This window comes from Aspergillus luchuensis, chromosome 8 (assembly GCF_016861625.1).
Source record: "Aspergillus luchuensis IFO 4308 DNA, chromosome 8, nearly complete sequence".
NCBI classification, from domain to species: domain Eukaryota; kingdom Fungi; phylum Ascomycota; class Eurotiomycetes; order Eurotiales; family Aspergillaceae; genus Aspergillus; species Aspergillus luchuensis.
This window is the reverse complement of record NC_054856.1, coordinates 2067599-2084538: the sequence shown is the minus strand read 5'-3', so window position 1 is coordinate 2084538 and position 16940 is coordinate 2067599. Positions and strand designations below refer to the sequence as shown.

The window sequence follows — 16940 nt, the reverse complement described above, 5'->3', positions numbered from 1 at the left end:
TCAGGAGAATGGAGGAAAGAGCTGGGGTATGTACTGGTATAATTCCAACTTTCGCCATTTCCTACTATTGTCAAAGATGGAGTATAGATAAGAGTAGCAAGCTCTCACCTCAAGTATATAAAGCTTAACCAATATTAGGAATTTCCGAGGACCAAGTAGCAACATAAGCGTCCTGCGGAAGAAAGGCCAATGTCCTAAACATTTCGACAACAATAAACAATCTCGCCACAATATAGGCAAGCACACCTGCAATCCCGCATATAAGCAGTGATATGTAAAGCATATACGAGACAAGAATGAAGAGCAGACCAGAAAGGCCTACCACCAGACTCGAAAGAAATGCCATGAAACCACGGTTAGGCTGTGTGCGTGATTCTTGTGATTCCTCATCCCTCTTCGATGCTTGGTTCTCAGATAGGGTCGCCGACAATTGGGTCTCTGGACTTGGGCGTTTACTCGAACTGGGACTGGACTTTGCATGAAGACCTGCGTTGATGTTTGATGAGTCTTGCTTGAGACTCGTGTTCGAGACCTTCGGGGCCGACTCAGCTGGGTCGCTGGAGTTGGTATTCGCGGGGTTTGAGGAGCGGACATGATTAAGCCATTCAGTCAAGGCGACGATAACCTTTTCGAGTCTGACGAACATGAAACAAAGCAGTGTGCACGCTAGAACACAAATGGTACACCACAATGCCGCTGCTCACCACAGATATTTCTCCACTGTGGTGGGGAATTCAAAATCCCAGGCAATAAGATGAATTCCCCCGAAAATCATACTGCTGATGAACATCGACATGTCAGTGAGCAATTCACCGGATCTTTTTGAGTCTTCTGATTCGTCAATGAATCCATTTCCTATTGGTTCGCCCGAAGCCCGAGGAGACCTAAGACATTTTCGAACTCCTCGTATGGCAGCAGTAATAAGCGCCTTTAGGCTTATCTCCTCACTATTATTCTGGGGCTCTGTCTTGTTGCTTTCAATCCTCTCATTTGTGCCTCTGCTGGTGTTTTCTTCGTGGTTATCGCAATTCTCGTCGTTGCCACTGTTCTCGCTGCTGTCGCTGCTGCTGCTGGTTTTCTCCATCTTACAGTACTTGCATTGATAGAACGTCCACTTGTTGTGTATCTTTGTAGAGGTTGGAATCTTGGACCTTAATAGTTCCCCCTTTAAATCTTCCCTCGTCCCAGAATATTCGAAGAGGATTGGACAGTTTACCCCCTTGGGCTTTCCACGGTTGACGATATACATCCCCACTGCACAGAATGCGAATGCAACAACAGTGACCTCCAGTTGGGTCACGGCCAGGCCGTAAACCCCTCGCGAAATGATCTGAACTACCACCCAAAGGATTTGACCCACAGCAAGGAGGCGCATGAAGATGTCCGTTTTCGAACGATCGTTGATCTCCTCCACTGATACACTATCTAGCCCTGGTATAGGTGTTCCTTGATTTTTACAGAGGAGTTTCAGGGCTTCGGTGGCTGTCAGATAGAATACTTTATCGAACTTTTCCGCGGGATCCTTGCCGGCGGGCCCCGGAGTTGACTGATTCAATATTCCCGAACTCCCCGGTAGGAACGTATTGTTTTCCAAGGGAGGTCTTGTTTCGGGTGGGCTGTTATATAGATCTCCCGCACTCATCTTCTCGCCGGTCGAATAAGATTCACGCTTCTCCTTATATTTCACCGCAAAGCCTCCCATATTGGCAAACAGGACATGAGTCTTCGTCCAGTGCTTATCCTCAAGAATGTCTTCGTAGTGATAGAACAGGGAATGTGCTTGAACCTGGTCATCCCAATATTTTGCGAAAGGAACTTCTGGGGCAAGCACAGTAAGGAGAAACCATTTAGTTGGATGAAGATACTTGATCACCATCCCTTTCAGCCAGCCTGTAATGCCATCTTCCTTCGGTTTTTGTTGATACCCAGGAACATTGAGATGAAGCACAGTCCAAGTGCAGGCGAGGATAGTGAATAGGGACGACCATAGGATTTGCAAGGTGCCACGGGTGTTCGGGGCTGTCACAAAGTTGGCGTGTTGCGCGGGAAGCGTGCAATTTGTGTGGACCGTGTTGAATGCTTGTACGTTGGATGCTGGAAGTAAAAGAAGATAGAGAACATAAATCCTAGTTGAAGGAAACATTCTGAGCATGGTGTGTGGTTACAGGAATGAATTTGATCGTACCTCATCCATGAAACCACCAGAGACCCTTGGTGCCTTTGTAGTTGATGAAAGCTTCTCGTTCGAAGCCATCGGGGTCGATGTTAAGATCCCTTTTGGGAGATGATCTTCATGAGAGGGGCTTTCAGATGCAGCTCTATGGAGTAGTCCTGCTTCTGTGCGCGAGAACCGCTGTGTGGTGATTCGATCGGGGACCATCTGATCGGCGAACGGGTCGGGCCTGAAGTTTGCGCATAGAATGGAACACGTCAACTACTCCCCACCTTCGGCCCTATTCCAACCTCAGCTGCACTGTCTATCTCCTAATCAGCTCTAACCCCTCAACATGGACCAATCATTCGCTGGTGTCTCATTAAAGAATAGTGACCCCTCCCTAGAAGATCTGCGCGTCGACCTTTTTAGCCTTGGGCACACACTGACAAGGCTGCTAAAGGAATGACCCCTGTAAGACTTTGATCATGGGGGTTCGTGCAGCATCGGAAATCCGGAGCTTACCACTGACCATGCTTTCGTACATTCTGAAGGTGGGCGTATGAAGGAATGAACTAGTGGAAGAGGTAATCCGTATATTATGAAGGTTTCGAATACGTTTCTTATCCGTGCAGCATACAGAAATGTGTAGAGAAGGCCGCACATTTTCCTATATTACAGCATCCTCGCATGTTATCCTCCTAATCATGAGCGACTGGTCACTACGTGGTTAGTAAGCAGTGGTCGTAGACACGCATGCGCAATTCATGCATGTCGCCATACTGTGTAGAGTGTAGGGGCGGGAACCTGATCCCGAAGTAAATCACACCACAACAAAGAGCTGACTCGGGTTGAATCGAATCAGGGCCGTAATTGGTTAGATCCCATAATTCCAAACCACAGACAAGCAGCTTTAGTAGCCCCAAGAGAGATCAAGCACTTTCCACTTTCCAACCAGGAAAGGTTATCTACAGCCTCACTTCGTATGTACGTATCAAAGTAGCCCTAGCTGGAGAGATCTTCCCTGCAAGAGAACAGGCCCCCAGTGGGCTAAAGGGATCCATGCGGGCTTTCGGGTTGTTGATTGACATGCGTGGACTGTCGGTCCTCTACTCGCAGCTTGGTCGCCGACCAATATTCATAGCCACTTACTCTGATTCGCCTAGACAAAGCTAGACGCCCAACTCAATACATGATGACAGACATGAATGGTGACTTGTACAACACATGCGAGCGTGTCCCACACATTTTGCCAATGCTCAGGAATCGGGAACATTGAATTGTCTTCGTGTTGGTGTCGGAACGACAAATGCTTTGTTTTTCTTTCCCTTTTCTGTTTTGTGCGCCCCTCCCGACAGATAATCCCCAGTAGTCTGCAAATGCAACGCATATCCCATTGTCATTAGTCTCATATGCAACTACGAATTAAAACCCAAAGACTATCATGAACGTATCAAAAGAGGATATTTTCGATGGATGTCGGGTGATATGGCGTGTATAAAGCAGTAGATAGGAGATATGTTACAGTATTATGTAGCAATTCTCCTATCATACCTCACTATCCTTGTCTCTGCGCAGGGCTTGAGCGTGCGAACCCCGTTTTGCCGACGCATTAGCAGCCAGCAACCCAGGGGTAGCAGGGGGGGCCGTCCAACATTCCTCTCCCGTAACAAAGTCGGTAGTAAACCAAGTCACAGTTTTCCTCTGGCTCCTCTATTCAAAGCAGCAACAAGTGACTCAACGCTAATAGTCCAATCATCAAACCAGTGGTGGACGTGGTCTTGGATGCCGCCGAGGAGGAACATTTTTTATACCCCGCCGTGCCTTTCGCTTCCAAGTCAGCTGGTGCTTGTCACCGGTACCAAGAAAAAAAGCCGTGGGGTAGAGGAACAAAGAAGGAGAGTGAGAGAGTAGAAACTTTTGGAAAGTAGATACCTGAAGCGTAATAACACATATTGTCGTAGCTCCACATACTGTCTGCCCACCGGGTGTAGTTGAATGTCCCATTGCACGAAGAGTGCGTGCATTCTAGGACTTGCGACGTCCAGTTATTAGAGACCCCGTCCGCATTCTCGCAAATGCATTTCAAATCGGAGCGGTCGGTGCTGGCGGCTAGGGTGGTGTAGTTGGTACCACAGGTCCCGTTGGTGACCAACTGCTGGAGATAGTCTGAATAGCAAGGTCGGTAACACGCCAAGAAATTGTCGATGAAGGCATCAAAAGAACAAGGAATGTAATCCATCATTGGAGGAACACCAAGCACGAGCTGGGGGGGAAGGGACAGGAATGGATGGTCGAAGAAGCAGAGGACACAAATGACGGACCTTCACCAGGACGGACAGCAAAATTTCTGCATCGCTGGCTCAGGCAATTCTTTATGATCACTTTTCAGACACCATATTGGCGAAGTCTACGGAATTAGTATTAGTGCTAACTGCTAGCTTTCCTCTAGTATATCTCAGGTTAAAGTGAACCAGGGAAAAAGAAGTCTTTTGGGTTAAGTTCATGTGGGCCCCACTAGGATTGGAAGGTTCGGGTGAGCGAAGCTTGTTGCAGCCATTTGCAGAGTCGATCGGAGACATTAATTGAGTGAAGCAGACGGCGGGGGACAGATTATTTATTCATTATTGTTGTCTACATTTACCTTGTAAATTCAAACCCAGGGGGTATGAAGGGCATAGGGCCCTGTTAATCAGGGTCTCAGGGTCTGACAGTGTTCGAGATGAACGCTTTTGGATTTTCTCTCAACATAGAAAACCCTGCTCGAAAAAAGGGGGAGCTCGGCAAATCGGCAACAAAACCGGCCGCTCCGATCCGATCCGAGTTTTATCGATAACGGCTTTAATTTCCACTTCAGGACAAAGGGAGGCTCTTGACATGCCATGTGGGATGGCCCGCACTTGATTGGATAGAGCATAATGATCGTTGAGTACCACATGAAGATTGAAACCTATTAGTTGCCTCACACAGTCCCTGAGTATGCGCCACATGTATCTGTCAGCTCCATATACCGACACGGTCGAAAGATCTTCATGGTCGCGTCGACAAGACGGCGGCAGTCCCCGCGTCGGGGAAGAGCGCAGATTGACATCCAGAAGATTTACAGCTGTTGTGGATTGATGAACCAGAAAAGCAATCCTGTAAAGGAGGTGGGGTCAGTGAGGGTGAATGATAATCTTGCGTAGGGTTAGATACAGGCAACGTCTTTCCCGCTTGACTAATGAACATCACCATCAATTATCGTATGATCTCAAAACTCACCATGTCGACTATTTTGTCCGCCTTGTCTCTCTTTATTTCCCTCTGGGTGATGGGCTTTCTGGGCACCTGGGACTGTACTTCCCTCGACGGCTCGACCCAGCTTCTCACGGAAGTACTGGATGACATGGCCCGGCTTCCGGGGACCTGGAATGTTGGCCTAGCGGACCTTCACTGGCATTCGCCTTCCCATTAATCACATAATCTCCATTCTTAAGCGTAGCCTTCCACCTCTCTATTCCAGGCGTCTCGCTCTCTACAGTAATGATCCCCTCTATCTTCACCCGGGCCTAACTCGCAGAGCTGCACCCGTCTGCCAACTTCGTGCCCCTGCTGTCTCTACCCCCGGCTTGTACTCCCGGCGATAGGTCAAGGGACTTCTATTATGGAATGAATTGATCGCCTATTTGGTGATGTTGGTTGTCGTAGCTCTCAGCTTCACGGAGCATGGTCGAGCGTCGAGCCACGCGGTGCTGCATTCTGGTGGTCGTGGTCCCCTTCCGATTCGCCTGGGTCATCTCCCCTCCTCGGACCGGGGACGACGTTTCTGCTAATTAACAATTAATTGGCTGTGGGATGAGATTCTGTCCGGTCAGTGTGTTGACAGGAAGGGGGGGAGGAAAACTGCGAATTTAGTTGAGATGCTTCAGGCTCCCAACCTTTCTATGATTGCTCGCTGATGTCATTGGCCGTCTTATAGTATTAAAAGATTCGTACTGAGCTGACCTAGCTGCTGACAAGGACGTTTCGCCAAGTGTCCGGATTCAGCTGAACGGTCAAGTGCTAAGACAATGACAAATTATTTGCTCTCATGTGTATATGAGCCCACGCTAAGTAGAAAGGGGATAATGAATATTTGAAACTATAAATTTGGCTGGCATTGAGAAACCTTGTTTCGTAGCTAGTGAGAGGGAAGATACAAGCATCGTTGGCGAGGGGACAGGGGACAGGGCCGTGTTCAAGGTATCGGCCGCCGAACCCAGATTGGCTCTGTGTACTACCTCGGAGCAATGGATATCTTGTTTCTTGGAGAAACGGGGAATAATATACAGTATTACGTCGAAAGCTATTCAGATTCAATGTAAGCTACTCGTGCGAAAAAGGCTTGAACTATCTACGGATTATTGCTCCAGACGTGCAAACCAGCCATGATGTAGTTCGACCCCGACCAGTCAGTCTACCCAGGCTTTTTTCCATATAGCCTTGAATTGACACCACTTATACGCCTTGATTGATAATCAGTACTACTTCAGAGGACTTTCAGCCTAGTGCTTGGGGATACTGACAACGAATTATAAATAGTCAAATGGCAGACTCACTCATCACCGAATCTGTCTCTTCAACAATGCCACCGCCTTGAACTTTAGGTTTAGCGACGATGACTTTTCTGATATTGGGAGGATATCTATACCCGATTTTGATTGGAAATAATAGGCTTAATTCTTCAGAGACTGTGAAACACGGTAAGCGGGTCTTCACACAACAAGTTGGAGTATTAATCAGGTGACGAATGCTTGTTATTTTCTCATAATTCAATCGGCAAACTATGTTATTGCAGCACCAAGCTTCCCTTTTCTTTACGATTTGGCTGACGCTGGATGCGATACAGTATGGTCACACATGGCTAGAATGACCCACTAGGCTGCACAAGACATTGTTGAAAATCAGTGGACGAATTGAAGTTGTCTGTCATTCAATACGAGAAATTCCATCTACGACTGACACTACGCAAATCGTACACTAAGCTCAACCAAGGACATTATTCAGGGTTCTTGCCAAGAGAGTGTACTGTGATATCATCATAGTCATCTTCGTATAGCATCAACGCGAATCCCTGCTCGGCTTGAAGAACAACAACATATAAATCACACAAGCGATCGGCCTAAGTTAATGTCATTCTACCCGAATTCAAGACACTCTAAACCAAAACATCTTAGCATCCTTGCCGCAGCGATGTTGTTTCCCATTCCCAAAACGATCGCCACTCCCACGGAGGGAGAGGCGAAGATCCCTTTGCTGTTCTTCGTTCAACGCATTCAACGGTATGATCTTCATTCACGCACCCCTTTTCCATCGTATTGTTGCTAAATCAGGCATTTGTCAAGATTGATCTACGAGGTCCCCTCCGACGAAGAAGCCATGACCTTAGTAGATGACAACTACAGTTCTGATGCGTTGTTTGAGTAAGCAATCGCTCTCCCATATCTCGCTCCACACGACCTCTATACCCCATATCTCCACATTAAGCCTGCACATATAAACCCCAGAGAAAAGGATGGAGTTATCGATTATCTAATCTCGTAATGGACTTCTTCCGCAATAGATGGAATTCCGAGCGACTGGACCTAGACGGGTTCAAGAAGTTTGTTCAAGAGTGGCGCACTCGCTACACCTTCCTCGACTTCGAATTTCACGAAGCCCTTGCCACGCCTGATGTCAACGACGAAGAGGGACGTGGAGGCACGATCGGCTTCGCGCTGAAGGGACGCGTCGTGTCCAAGGATGACGGGAAGATGTATGGAGGAAAGGCCCAGTAAGTTAAGAAGTCCTCCGCTTGTTATTCAATGCAAGGGACTGATGTAGTGAGCTAGTGCCATCTTCAAGGTCGAATGGATTGGAGATCGTCGGGTCATCACCAGAAATGCTCAGGTCTTGCAGGGACCCTACGTGGTTGAGGATGAAAGATAAGATATCCGGTCACATGGCACTTTGTCAGAGTGGGCTGATGATGTTAGCCTGATGGGAGTCTATAGCCGGAAAGCCTTTCAATTATATGTTTGGGTACAAGTGCTATCGAGCTTAAATTCATGTTTACATTGCGTAGGGCCGAATTTGAGAAGGACTAGTTGTTATTCTTGATCGCTCTCCACGATCGCTAATGCCAATACTCTCAGATGGCTGATCCAATTCTTATGTGCTAACGCATTCTCCAATTTTGAATTCTTAACTGAGTAATTGGTAGCACCACTTGTCACCACGATGAGCGTCAATCAAAAATCCAACCTGTCTTAGCTGCATATTGCACAGTGAAATTATTCGTTTCAATAATAGAAATTGGATGCAAAAACATACAACAGAAGGGATTCGCTGGTGGTCACCCACCCAACTACTAACCTCCCGGCGTGTGGCTTAAGTACGGCTGAGCGGACGGGAAGCCCTGTTTTCCACACCCTATGGTCGTATGTACCATCTCATTCTTTGGATAGGGTTATATTGGACTTTGCCTGATTGAAACGTTCATGTTATTCTTGGCTAATTCTACAAATTGCCCCCTTGGCTTCCGTGCCTACCAAATCTTCGCAAATGTAACACGGGAATAGGAAAAGAGCTGGAAACCAGCTATAAGCCCTGAGCCTGGAAGGAGCCCCCTTGCTGAATAAGTTTGTTGGTATTTCTGACGGGCCAGTTCTTGCGATTTCGATTATCAGCGGTCTTGAGATCTTGGGTGATGGGGTACACTGCATGTGAGATATATATTGTAATCGGGGTATAGTGTGGCTAGAAGGAGTCAACTACTAGCAATACCTCCTGTATTCACGATTGCCCAGACCATCCTCCTATCATTTAACAAGAACTTCAATAAGTTTGTCCCTTTTTTCTGCCATACACATCACTTTGTATGGTATATTTGATTTTGAAAGCATTCACTTATAAGATCCCCGTATGATTTTAAGTGTCGCTATGACACCTCCCCAATACACTACAATCCGTACGAGGAAAAGCATGAACCATACTAATGCGCCCACTAATAAGCTATCCCAATGCTTGATACTCGTCGAAGGGAGGTTGTTGGAGGGTTGGCTGTTACTTGCTGGATAAGCTCACATGCGTCATCCCTACGCCATACAGTGCAACCCGCGGTTCGCTATATCAGCTATCATCTTCCTCCCTCACCAACTTCGATTCATAGCCCCAGCCACATACCAATCAATACTCTATCACTAATTCAAGCAAACAACATGTCCCGTCGCACCACAATTCCCGAGCAGCCGCCCCGACCGTCCTCACTAGGGAGCTGCATCCTCTACGGCTGCGGAGCGGGTCTGCTTGGCGTCGCTGCGTAAGTCCAATAACCACCTTATAACAAAGAGCGACCAATAGCCTGACCACTTTGACCACTTGACAGAATGACAGTAGGTGAAAAGATCGAGCAATACTTCACCGGGCGACCGAATTCATATGTACCGGGTCACACTTTGGAGCGTCTTCTGCGACTACCCGTTCGCCCCGATTCCGAGCGCTTCGGATTGAACATGGCGATGCATTATGGACAGGGAGCAGCTGCGGGAATAATTAGAGCATTTATGAGCGCATACGGCGTTCGCGGGCCATTCGCGGATTTTATGTTCGTTGCCATACGGCTTATGATCGATCAAACACTGGAAAATGTTACGGGTGTTGGGGCGCTTCCGTGGTGAGTTGCATCTACTGTGTACAGGATCGTTGGTGATACTAACTGGCTATAGGACCTGGCCTATTAATGAGCAAGTCATTGATATTATTCATAAGGGTGTCTTTGCGTTTGTGACGGGATACTTCACGGATAGGTGGCTACAAGGGTGATAATGTATTCACAGCCGACGATTGGTGTGGAATCGGCAGGTTTCAAGACAGCAGTTCCGGAGGATAGGCGTATACGATGAGATAACAGTGTATTTCATCTAGCCACTATTATCGAGCCATGAAGGCCCCAAATGTGCTCGATGAGAAATCTAAATCGAAGCTCTCCCCAAGGCACGGAAATGCCGTCCATGTCTCGCCGTTGGTAAGTTTCGGAAACCACATATTGGGAACATACCGAATCATTGAATTCACGCGGGCTTCGGAGTACCATTCGCATTCAAACTTTGCCGCATGAGGTGGGCGAAAAGGACGTGTCGTGATCGCCATTTTCGGTAGCTGCGCACATGCTATGCACTGTATACAATTGCTTCCGATGCTAAGGAAAGCAGTCCCTTCGAAAAGCAACAATACTGATTAAGCTCAGAAATAATTTCTGTCACTCAGCATTTAACATATGTCATGCTTAGAATATGTAGCATTGTAAACCAATACCTCTTTCGGCTAGCAATTATGAGACACCTCCAATAAGAGCAAATAAAACCGCCAACCTCATGGCCACTCTGGTGTACCAAATCGGTCGATGGGACCAAAGGCCTGATACAGTGGATCCAACCACCGATCCACAACCCACAGGTACCCATTGGTTGCCTTCACTTGACTGACGAGACCTGCATTCATGATGAAGATGGCATTCTCCTCTTGGGTGACAGTGATATTGAGCCCTGTAATGTCGCTAGCTACTGTGACCGGACTGCTGAAATTCAGACCCGCAAAGGTATCGCCATCACTGTCAAGCCAGCCATATTGCCACATTAGAGTGTTAAATGGGCTTTTGTATGGCGCGACAAGAGTATCTGTTCGAGTTGACGTTAGCCAATAGCTCTGTGGCTTCACGATGTGAGAGAACTCACGGAATATGGGAAGGATCGTAGGCATCAGATCATAAGCCTCATTTTGTGGAGCAACGAAGAACTGCATACTGCCTGTCTGTTTCGACAACCGACGCAACGTATCTGGGGAGTTCTCAAAAAGGATCTTCGATGAGTTCACAAGACGCGAGTCACTCGTCAAGAACTCTCCGATGGTTAAGTCTGTTGTCTCACTTGTCGGTGCGATTGTACGATTGCTGGGTCCACCACCATAAAGTAGGAAAGGGTCAATAACCTGGTCGATTGCATGGATCAGACCATTGTCTGCAACAATATTTGCCATCACAATGGCAGATTGATCGTCGATTTGTACAGTGCCATTCGAGGAAGTGACGGAGTCAATATAATATCCCTGGACTGTTTTGGTCAGAACCCCGTTGTGGTATTGCTCGGCAGTATTGGACACCTGGAGTGAGGTAGATATTCCTCCTGCACCCTCACTTTCAGATACCTTGACAAGCTCAGAAGCCGTGAGACCAGCCTCGATGATGTGTGTGCGCAGGAGGGCCTCGGTTAAGGGGTAGGCTTGTTGGGTCATAAGGATATCGAAAATGGCGTTGGGAATCTTGGCCCATGCCTATACGTTCAATTAGGTTTACGTCTTGCGACGGGTAAATTGATAGAGTAAATAAGACACTTACGTCGTTAGTGGGAGCAAGGAATGTGTAGTTACGTTTGTCTTCGTCGTAGTTGTAGCGTTTGAGAAACAATGGATTGATCTCTACAATACCGCCGGTCAGGTTGTACACCTCGGCGTAGGTAGATAAGTCGGGGATTAGCAGGAGGGTATCCATGAGGGGAGAGGCTGTAACCAGTTGACTGGCAATTGCAGCTAACGCTGCGACGGTTACAAGAACAGCCATGATGTCTGAGTCGTTGACGCTGGAATGGGGCCAGGAAGAGAACTGAGGTGATTTTGTTTTCCAGTAATACGGGACAGTGCTTGCCTTTTATATTCGCTGGTCTTCATCAGAGTCATAGAAGAGCTGGTCGGCTTGTTGTCGGAGAGGCTGCCGTCGACATAATACTGCTTACGGCCGAAGCATCTCATACCATTCAGACTACTTGTTGAACGTAAAAGCTTAGGCTGCCAAGTGCGAAGCTTGTCTCCGTTACTTACCGCAATCCCCGTGCTCATGTTGCGGGGTAGTCATCAAACACGGCTAGAAAAGCCGAAGTGCACTATATCAAATGGTGCTGACCTCCGCACACAGGCTGATTTTAAAACGTAAAGGCATAGCAAACATTACTATATCGGCGATGGCACTTATGGGCCAATCGCGGGTTTGCTTCCACACACCCACAAGTCTAGCCCATGTACGGCGCCCATCCGTATGACCATGCTTTGGGCACGTGTGATAAGCCACGTTCCACTAGTTGAAGCTAGCCTCGTCGTCCTACATGAACATACGGGCTAGATGTTGACTGTATGTTGCTTGTTTGTGTGGCCCCGAAGCTCTTCGTCGTCTTTTCCGCCAATCGGCTCCTTCCTGGACTCGGCACTTTCAGTAGCACTGCTGCATGATGCGAGACATCTCGAGTCAGCGCGTCAAGGAGAAGAAAACAGTAACAACTCGATTGGTAGGGAGAAATACCATATGTGATTACTACGATTAGCATGTCAATTGCAGAAGAGGGGACCCCGCTTCTGACGGGCATTTCACTTGGGATACGTAAGATGCTGATGTTAGATTTCAAACCGAGTTCCTCTGATATATCCAACATGTAGCTCAAACCGCGCAAATATAAACGATAGTGGGAGCCAGGATAGGCATGGGGTGGCAATTTACGAAGCCGCAGCAATCACCGTCTATACCACATCCGTGTAACCCGGGTCCTCTTTATCTTCTTCTGTAGCTGAAATACTCCGTAGAGAGTTGCCTCCGCTGTAGGAGGGCAGCCAGGGATATAAACGTCCACGGGAACAATGCGATCCACTCCCCGAACAATACTATAACTATAATGGTAATACCCTCCACCATTAGCACAGCTACCCATGCTAATGACCCATCTTGGCTCAGGCATCTGATCATAGCACTGCCTCAGAGCCGGGGCCATCTTGTTTGTCACAGTCCCCGCAACAATCATTACATCGGACTGTCGAGGAGAAGCTCGAAAGATGATTCCCAGGCGATCTTGGTCGTATCGGGGCATTGAAACGTGCATCATTTCGATCGCACAACACGCTAGACCAAAGCTGAGGGGCCACAAGGATCCTTGACGGGCCCAGTTAACTATCTGATCAAATGTCGTACTTTGGAAAGTCAGCACAATATTCATTGGTGTGACGAGCAAGTCGGACTGCTTACAGGACGTGCTCGGCCATGTTCATAGGCCGTTTCTCGGCTGAAAGAGCCGTAGAAGTTGATGGAGCGCTCCCCTGATCTTGCTGTGAAGTGGCAGCCGCCCTAAGATTTTTCGAAGAGAAGTCACGGCGGGGGTAAAAGCAAAATTCAGAAGGCGTCACGAAAGTCGGGCGCAAACGCGATCGGAGGCATTGGGATAGAGCCCCTGTTGAGTCAGTAAGTCTCCCAAATTGCGAGGAACAACGGACCATTGCTGATATTAAATGATGAGCCAAATCTCGATATATAGTTCATGATGTCCTAGACAATTGCGACCGATGGGGTTACGAAAATATTCCTCCTGGTACCTGAGCCTCAGGGAAGGGGTATACATTGATGTGGATCATTTCCCGACTAGCATGTGGGATTTCCCGACTAATCGGCACAGCGGAATAAGCAGGGTCAATGTATCCCCACTGCTTTTGTGCACGTCATGCACAAAAGCTCCGTAGATACGCACAGGGGTTATTCCAATTTTGACAAATGCAAATTGACTCGGAACAACAGATTTGTTGGGGTCTATTCAGCTTCGATTGAATGAAGTGGTCTCAACTGGTCTTTTGCCACCGTCCCCACATGTGCTACAACCCTTCCCGCCGAACCTCCCCAAAAATTCACTTCGCCGTTTCATGCACCTACTCTATCATGCCGTCGACGAATCCACCAATGCCACACAAGAGTCCGTCGAGTACGCGAACTACTCGTGAAAGGAGTTCTGTGAGATGTACTGTATGCCAAAAAGCCTTCTCTACCAAAAGCCACCTGCGTCGACATGAAGCGAGTCGTAAGCGACGCCGGCCCTCCATTCATTCCGGCATCTAATAACAGCTAGACGGACCATCGGAAAAGCTAATTTGTCCACTCTGTGGTGGTGCCTATCTCAGAAGGTATTTCTCATTGGAGGAGTATCAGTGGATTAATAGCTCTGACTTACTTCTGACCACCAGGGACGTTCTACGTCGCCATCTTCAACGATGCGGGCACAAGGGAGATTACCAACCCCTCACTCAAGGAAAGCCAGGGAGAAAGCGAAAATCATGTAACGCCTGCGCTACGGCACGAATATTTTGTGACGAAGAGCTTCCTTGCGAGGCCTGCTTACAAAAGGGCCTGAATTGCTCGTTCAGCCGCACGCACGAGCAGTCACCCAGACTCCCCGAGGCTAGCCAAGGCACAACTCGTCAATTGCCGGAAGATATCAATCCATCAATGGAAGGGGAGCCATGCCATCGCCCCGCAAAGTTGACAATACCGTTTCTTCTACATTATACAAATGTAGAGAGTGAATCGAAATACGAAAGTCTCCGCCTGCTGTCTCAATGTACGGGTGCGGATCCGCAAATTGGTTGTTGTGCTGTGAACCATCAACCGGGATTTTCATACTTCCTCACAGATCCTTGGGAAAGGATGTTTCACTCTTTCATATGTACTGCTAATCTTGACCCACCATGCGACTCAAAACCCAGTGCGACGTACTCGTTCGATGATGCAGATCTTGAGAGCACTTCCGCCGAGCTCCTAAGAATTCTCACCTGCTCCGAACAGCAAGATGCACTGGGTCAAGAAACCCTGGACATCGATAAGGCCCGCCAGCTATTTACTCCTTCTAACATCGACAAATTCATTAAAGCATTCTTCGACAATCCATTCCACACACACTACATCAATGCAGCCGCATTCAGCTTGAGCAAAACCTCCAATCTTCTTGTTCTGACAATGGTACTCTTAGGGGCGGTTTACAGTAACCCTTACCGCTCAGATGATCTGGCAACATACTCAAACGTCACCGAACACTTAGTATTCGAAGGACTAGCTTTCAAGAAGTTATTACATGGAAATACTGACATCCTCGATTCCCGTGGCACTTTAGAAACCCTCCAAGCTGCAATGCTTGTCGTTATTTTGCAGTCTTATAAGGAAAATCAAGATAGCATACGACGCATTCGCTTGCAACGCATGCCAACTATCTTTACTGCAATTCGTATGCTCGAGTTGAACAAGATTACGAATGACTTTATTCCTGGTGTTTCAGACTGGGACACATATTTTCTCCGTGAAAGTCTTGTCAGGTGGGCGAAAGATCAACTCTGAATTCCTTATTTCACTTGGGCTTACATTATGTATCAGAGTCATGGCAGGCATCTACCTGCTGGACTGTTATTGCGTTATCTTCTTTCGCTATCCGAGCCTTCTGAGACTCGATGAGATTGCTTTCGAAATACCGCAACGAGATGACCTATTCCATGCTCACAATGCCGTTGAATGGGAGGAACTATCATTGAAGGATCAGAAGCCCCACGTACCTTTACGATTGCGGACCGTTCTTCGCGACTTCATGAGGCCCGAAGACCAACCTCCTCAACATGGGGCATATTTTCCGAATACTATATTCGCATCATTTCTTGTCCTTTCCGGTATGCTGCACGGCAAATTTTCCTATCTCCAGTTCTAGACATCTATAGACCCTGACTTACATTATCCTAGCGATACAATGTGTATTATTTGACCTGTTAGCCCTGCACACATTCATGGATGACATTCGTGTCTTTGAACCGGTGGATCGTGCATTGAATCGGTGGAAGATCCACTGGGACTCAATGTGCCAAGGGATTGAACCAGGTACTGCCAAACGAGCCGGATTCATTATCCATGCTGCAGAATTTTGGTGTGTTGCCAAGGCTCTCATAAAGCATCCATCTGCTGCGTGGCCTGAAGACGGCAACGATACTTTAGATACGACACAAAGCTTTCGCCGCCTGGTAGACAGGTTGATGGAGGATGATAATACTGCCAATGGAACTTTGCACGTTCTTCATATTAAACAAATGCGAAGGTCTAGATAGCAGCTAGGATAGTTTGCTGAATACTATTTGTAAAGTATCCTTTATACTATACAAGCGTTGGTCCTATTAGGGTATTTACAGGATAATTGCTCAGTAGTCACTTCTTTCGGGAAAGAGAACATCTCCCTTGACCGGTTGGAGTTACGTTATTTTGTTGAGAAGATAGCATCGGCTTATAATATGATAAAGTTCAATGGAAACATTTATCAGGACGGAAGATGAAACAGAATACTTCTATGCAAAAGAAATAGTATTTTGGTAGTTTCTGAGATCCATTTCCGTGGCCTTTGCATTCGCATGACAAGATAGGGAAAACCACTCAACGAGAGAATGGACAAAAACCTATACTAAGGCCAGGGAATCTAAGTACGTTGCCCCTTATTCTGAATACCGTTGATTCCGCTCAATTTGCCGGCGGGAGTGTCTGCTCGCACTGGTGGGTGTCCTGAAAGTTGTCCAATGTCAGATTGGTTTTAACGGTCCCAAGAGAACCACCTACCGGGTTGCATGTGCCGCATGGCCAGATGAGGCAGTCTCCAGCGTTAGCACATTGCTTGCCGCACTGGGCCGTAGAGAGGCCTACGAGGCAAGCAGCGTAAACGAGCCACGAGAATTGCATGATGGGTTGGTGGTCTGGGTAGCAGTTAGGAAAGCGGCTTCTGGGTTCAGGAGAGAGGCATACGTAATGTAGAACGAGTCTTCAGAGTCGCTGAGTCAGTGGTGTTATGGGTGAACCTCTGGAGATCATGACCGGCGAGGTCCTTTCTTTGTACTCCCTTATATACTTGCAAAGGTTAGAGTGAACGACTCACATGTCGTAGAATATGACTGCTTACAACCCGATCACCGG

The 16940-nt window shown here is 47.6% G+C and overlaps 6 protein-coding genes across 6 annotated transcripts; 3 read left to right on the top strand and 3 right to left on the bottom strand.

Annotated features, from left to right (window-relative positions):
• Positions 1–124: 124 nt before the first annotated feature.
• AKAW2_80744S (uncharacterized protein) lies at positions 125–646 on the bottom strand (the record flags this gene model as incomplete). Its single annotated transcript, XM_041681798.1, has 1 exon — positions 125–646. The coding sequence occupies one exon, from the start codon at positions 644–646 to the stop codon at positions 125–127; it is 522 nt and encodes a 173-aa protein (XP_041548705.1).
• A 54-nt stretch (positions 647–700) lies between these two features.
• Positions 701–2152, bottom strand: AKAW2_80743S (uncharacterized protein; the record flags this gene model as incomplete). The annotated part of the gene is made up of 1 exon (XM_041681797.1): positions 701–2152. One exon carries the CDS (start codon positions 2150–2152, stop codon positions 701–703), a length of 1452 nt encoding a protein of 483 aa, XP_041548704.1.
• Positions 2153–7713: 5561 nt separating this feature from the next.
• AKAW2_80742A (uncharacterized protein) lies at positions 7714–8098 on the top strand (the record flags this gene model as incomplete). Its single annotated transcript, XM_041681796.1, has 2 exons — positions 7714–7943; positions 8002–8098. The coding sequence occupies 2 exons, from the start codon at positions 7714–7716 to the stop codon at positions 8096–8098; spliced, it is 327 nt and encodes a 108-aa protein (XP_041548703.1).
• A 1271-nt stretch (positions 8099–9369) lies between these two features.
• AKAW2_80741A (uncharacterized protein) lies at positions 9370–9973 on the top strand (the record flags this gene model as incomplete). Its single annotated transcript, XM_041681795.1, has 3 exons — positions 9370–9470; positions 9537–9824; positions 9877–9973. 3 exons carry the CDS (start codon positions 9370–9372, stop codon positions 9971–9973), a joined length of 486 nt encoding a protein of 161 aa, XP_041548702.1.
• Positions 9974–10522: 549 nt separating this feature from the next.
• AKAW2_80740S (fasciclin domain-containing protein) lies at positions 10523–11765 on the bottom strand (the record flags this gene model as incomplete). The annotated part of the gene is made up of 3 exons (XM_041681794.1): positions 10523–10827; positions 10885–11479; positions 11544–11765. The coding sequence occupies 3 exons, from the start codon at positions 11763–11765 to the stop codon at positions 10523–10525; spliced, it is 1122 nt and encodes a 373-aa protein (XP_041548701.1).
• Positions 11766–14456: 2691 nt separating this feature from the next.
• On the top strand, positions 14457–16090 carry AKAW2_80739A (uncharacterized protein; the record flags this gene model as incomplete). The annotated part of the gene is made up of 3 exons (XM_041681793.1): positions 14457–15316; positions 15375–15661; positions 15732–16090. 3 exons carry the CDS (start codon positions 14457–14459, stop codon positions 16088–16090), a joined length of 1506 nt encoding a protein of 501 aa, XP_041548700.1.
• Between the last annotated feature and the right edge of the window lie 850 nt (positions 16091–16940).